General features: G+C 43.3%; 2 protein-coding genes across 13 annotated transcripts in view; one reads left to right on the plus strand and one right to left on the minus strand.

The window, feature by feature from the left end:
- Nucleotides 1-5231, plus strand: part of NEK9 (NIMA related kinase 9) — a 56620-nt gene that overhangs the window by 40520 nt on the left and 10869 nt on the right. For 4 of the 7 annotated variants that reach the window (XM_032287809.1, XM_032287813.1, XM_032287806.1 and 1 more), the window contains 2 exons: nt 2458-2619; nt 4185-4397. In XM_032287809.1, coding sequence (XP_032143700.1) covers nt 2458-2619; nt 4185-4397 — 375 coding nt within the window. Of the gene's footprint in view, nt 1-2457; nt 2620-4090; nt 4112-4184; nt 4398-5231 lie in introns of those variants that run through there. The other 3 variants (XM_032287808.1, XM_032287811.1, XM_032287810.1) reach the window with 3 other exon arrangements.
- ZC2HC1C (zinc finger C2HC-type containing 1C) overlaps nt 1-5231 on the minus strand; it is a 47242-nt gene that overhangs the window by 20019 nt on the left and 21992 nt on the right. The window lies entirely within an intron of this gene.

Consider the following 5231-nt stretch of genomic DNA (forward strand, 5'->3'; position numbering starts at 1 on the left):
TTTTTTTTTTTTTTTTTTTGAGACGGAGTTTCACTCATGCTACCCAGGCTGGAGTGCAATGGTGCGATCTCGGCTCACCGCAACCTCCGCCTCCTGGGTTCAGGCAATTCTTCTGCCTCAGCCTCCTGAGTAGCTGGGATTACAGGCAAGCGCCACCATGCCCAGCTAATTTTTTGTATTTTTAGTAGAGACGGGGTTTCACCATGTTGACCAGGATGGTCTTGATCTCTTGACCTTGTGATCCATCCGCCTCGGCCTCCCAAAGTGCTGGGATTACAGGCTTGAGCCACCACACCCGGCCTACAAAAAAATTTTAAGAATTAGCCGGGTGTGGTACTGTGCACCTGTAGTCCCAGCTACTTGGGAGGCTGAGGCAGGATGATCACTTGAACCTGGGAGGTGGAGGCTGAAGTGAGCCGAGCTATGCCATGATTATACCACTGCAATCCAGCCTGGGAGACAAAGTGAAACCCTGTTCAAAAAAAAAAAAAAAAGAAAGTAAAAATGTTGAAGTATATTAATTTTCATGGAAAGTTAGTCATAACATATGGCTATACAGAAGAGGATGAAATATCTGTATGATCTCATTCTTTTAGGAAATATGTAATACACAGAAGAATGTCGACAAGACTATGTATTGATAATTTTTAAAGTGGTTATCTGTGAGTGATGGAATTGCTGGTGGTTTTTATTAGTTTCCTTTGCCCATTTGTATTTTCTCATTTTCTACAGTGAATATTTATGGTTTGTGAAATTTTAAATTTTTTACCACACACACACACAAAAAAAGACCAGGCGTGGTGGCTTCCACCCGTAATTCCAGAATTTTGGGAGGCCAACACAAAAGGATTGCTTTTTTTTTTTTTTTTTTTTTTTTTTTGAGACGGAGTTTCGCTCTTGTTACCCAGGCTGGAGTGCAATGGCGCGATCTCGGCTCACCGCAACCTCCGCCTCCTGGGTTCAGGCAATTCTCCTGCCTCAGCCTCCTGAGTAGCTGGGATTACAGGCACGCGCCACCATGCCCAGCTAATTTTTTGTAGTTTTAGTAGAGACGGGGTTTCACCGTGTTGACCAGGATGGTCTCGATCTCTTGACCTCATGATCCACCCGCCTCGGCCTCCCAAAGTGCTGGGATTACAGGCTTGAGCCACCGCGCCCGGCACAAAAGGATTGCTTGAGCCCAGGAGTTTGAGACCAGCCTGGACAACATAGGGAGACCCTATCCTTATAAAATAAATTTTAAAAATAAGGCCGGGGCTGGGCACGGTGGCGCACGCCTATAATCCCAGCACTTTGGGAGGCCGAGACAGGTGGATCACCTGTCAGGAATTTGAGAGTAGCCTGGCCAATCATGGTGAAACCCTGTCTCTACTAAAAATACAAAAATTAGCCAGGCGTGGTGATACACACCTATAATCCCAGCTACCTGGTAGGCTGAAGCAGGAGAATCACTTGAGTTTAGGGAGTGGAGGTTGCAGTGAGCCGAGATCACACCACTGCATTCCAGCCTGGGTGACAGAGTGAGACTCCATCTCAAAAATTATAAATAAATTAGGCTGGGCAAGGTGGCTCACGCCTGTAATCTCAACACTTTGGGAGGCCAAGGCGGGCAGATCTTGATGTCAGGAGTTTGAGACCAGCCCAGCCAACATGGTAAAATTCCATCTCTACTAAAAATACAAAAAAGTTAGCCAGGCGTGATGGTGCACACTTGTAATCTCAGCTACTTCGGAGGCTGAGGTAAGAGGACCACTTGAACTTAGGAGGCAGAGGTTGCAGTGAGTCAAGATTGTGCCACTGCACACCAGCCTGTGCAACAGAGTGAGACTGTGTCTCAAAAAAATAATAATAATTAACCAGGCATGGTGACATGCTTGTGGTCCTAGATGCTCAGGAGGCTGACGTGGAAGGATCGTTTGAATACCAAAGGTCAAGGCTGCAATGAGCCGTGGTTGCGCACTCCAGCCTGGGCAACAGAGCAAGACCCTATTAAAAAAAAAAAAAAAAAAAACACCGTAGATTTAAAGTTCCTTGTCTAGTAATACTTAACTTGATAATGATTTGAAGAGCATGAACAGGAAGCAATACACTGTTCCGTCTGCACCTTTAGCCTTAGCTTTCAGCAGTGCGGCAGCCAGCCTCACTGCCATTTCCTTGGAGCTTCCCAGATCACTGAATAGCCTGTGTAGAATAAGTGTGTCAGGGAGACACACCAGACACTCCAACCTGTGTTCTTTGAGTTTACTTCTGCATCACTCTTCTTCCTCCGATGAAGGGGTGGCAGTTTGCTCACAGGTAGGCTGAGATATGTTGTTAACCACAACTGTCCTGCCCACTAGAGGGTGCTGATGTCATGCCAAGGAAAACTATAGCAAAACAGAGAAGGGAATTTGGCAGAAAGCAAATACTGCAAATAGAATAATGAGATACTAATGAGATTCTTTCTCATATATATAGGAGCTGGAAAATGCAGAATTTATCCCCATGCCTGACAGCCCATCTCCCCTCAGTGCAGCATTTTCAGAATCTGAGAAAGATACCCTGCCCTATGAAGAGCTGCAAGGACTCAAAGTGGCTTCTGAAGCTCCTTTGGAACACAAGCCCCAACTAGGAGCCTGGGTAACTGAGCTTTTTGCCTTTGAATCACAACTAGGTAAACAGTCACTGTAAGCTCTGCCCAGTTCTCCTGGCCTTACTCTAGCTTTTGGGTTTCAGCTGCCCTGCATTAACTCATTATAATGTCCATTCAGCAGTATTTAAAGCCTCAACCCAAGACTAAACTGAGTTGCCTCAGAAAGGTATTTGCCCTTCCACATTTCTGACAGGCTAACACCTTCCTAGACCAAAGAATTGTCTTTTCCCTCTGCCTCAGAAATGCCTAAATTCAAATTCAGTTTCTCATGACACTGCCAGGATGGGTTAGACGCTCTATAAGAAAGAAGTAATACTGGGCTGGGCACGGTGGCTCACACCTGTAATCCCAGCACTTTGGAAGGCCAAGGCGGGCAGATCATGAGGTCAGGAGTTTGAGACCAACCTGACCAACATGGTGAAACCCTGTCTCTACTAAAAATACAAAAATTAGGTAGGCACAGTCGCGCCTATAATCCCAACTACTCAGGAGGCTGAGGCAGGAGAATCCCTTGAACCCGGGAGGCGGAGGTTGAAGTGAGCCAAGATTTCACCACTGCACTCCAGCCTGGGCAACAGAGTGAGACTCTGTCTCTTAAAAAAAAAAAAAAAAAAAAAAAAAAAAAGTAATACTGGTAGTCTAGTGAGGAAGCAACACCATGTACACCTAACCTTGGTAGAAATGAAATTGTGGTAAAAACTAGAAACCAAGGTCATGAAACTTTTTCTATAAAAGGCTACATAATAATTATTTTAGACTTTTCCTATTAAAGGCAACATAGTAATTATTTTAGACTATTTTAGACAGAAATGTGTACAGCCTCTTTTGTAACTACTCAACTCTGACATTGTACCACAAAAAGCAGCTTCAAGGAGTACATAATGAATGGGCATCCCTGGTTTCCAGTAAAATTGTTTTACAAAAACAGGCAGCAGGCCAGAATTGGCCCATGGGCTATCTGCTGAACCTTCCTATAAACAGAGTACAGTGGAAAAGAGAAAAATCCAGACTAGGATCATCAGAAAGCTTCCCAAAAGTGGTAATAATACCTTTGAAACTTCAAGGTGAATGTTTTCATTTCTCTGTTAGTTCACCTTCTTAAATTGTGTTAGTGGTCCTGTTTACTGACCACCTCTCAGATCTTTTCTAAAGTGTAATTCACTGCATTTCATGAATATTGACCCTTTGGGTCTCACTGTGATCTGAAAGACTTGTTGCAAACCAGATCATGCTTTTCCCTGCTTCAGCATTTTAAATGAGATGATACCAAGGTGGTTTAAAATTTTTCACAAAGTCCTCCAAAATAGATGTTTGGTCTTCCACCTTGGCCTAATGGGGACTGAGGCACTGAGAGTTCGCTTTCTCTGTTATGTCAGTGTCCAGGGCTGTTACAATCCTAGCATTTCTGTTTTTCTTACATATATTAATGTGTATTTATGTTTTATCTTGTTAATGTAGAAGTAAAATCTGATTGCACTTAGAGGAAGTTTGGATTGAGGAGCTATGGCACCTGGGCAGAACCTCCTGCAATCTTTCCTTCTTATCTCTCTAGTCACCTCGGCTGAATCCCGCAGTAGCCTGTGCTGGGAAGGGAACACCACTGATTCCTCCTGCCTGTGCATGCAGCTCTCTGCAGATGGAGGTTGAGAGATTGCAGGATCTGGTGTTAAAGTGTATGGCTGAACAACAGAAGCTACAGCAAGAAAACCTCCAGATTTTTACTGAGCTGCAGAAGTTGAAGAATAAATTAGAAGGAGGGCAGCAGGTGAGAGCACTAGAAGAATAATTCAATTTCTAAGCCTGTTTTGAAGAATCACAAAAACAAAACACAAAGTATTGAAATAGACTTGTTCCTTTGCAGGTCCTTACTTTTTAATGATACCACTTTTGTAATTATAATCCCAGAAGCCTTGGGCCTTGTTCAAGCACCTGTATTGAATCATTTTCATCACTTAACTTGCATTGCTTTTTGTTACTGTATGCTTTTTGTTTTACGATATTTAATTGCATATTTCTGAAAATAAAGACATTCTCCCGAACAACCACAATACTATAACCACACCTAAAAAAATTAACACTAATATTCTCAGTTCTCATCTAGGATCTAGCTGAGACCCCAATTTTCCCAATGTTCTCCACAAAAATGTCCTTTATAACCATTTTTTATTGGACTAGAATCCATTCAAGAACCCCATATTATATTTGTTTATGTGTCTTATTTCTTTTCATCTAGAACAATTCCCTCCACCACTATCACCTCTTTAAAAATATTTGTTTATTTATTTATTTAGAGACAGGGTCTTGCTTTTTCACCCAGGCTGGAGTGTAGTGGCACAAACATGGCTCATTGTAGCCTTGACTTCCCAGGCTCAAGTGAGCCTCCCACCATAACCCCCCAAGTAGAAGTAACTGGAACGACAGGCATGTGGTAACACAGTTGGCTTCACCTTTTTTTATTTTTTTAAGAGATGGAGTCTCGCTTTGTCGCCCAGGCTGGGGAGCAGTGGTGCAGTCTCGGCTTACTGCAGCCTCCTTGCAGGTTCGAACAATTTTCCTAACTCAGCCTCCCAAGTAGCTGGGATTACAGGTTCCCAACACC

Source organism: Sapajus apella, unplaced genomic scaffold (assembly GCF_009761245.1).
Source record: "Sapajus apella isolate SASKATOON/1434 unplaced genomic scaffold, GSC_monkey_1.0 scaffold20, whole genome shotgun sequence".
In the NCBI taxonomy this organism is placed as follows: Eukaryota; Metazoa; Chordata; class Mammalia; order Primates; family Cebidae; genus Sapajus; species Sapajus apella.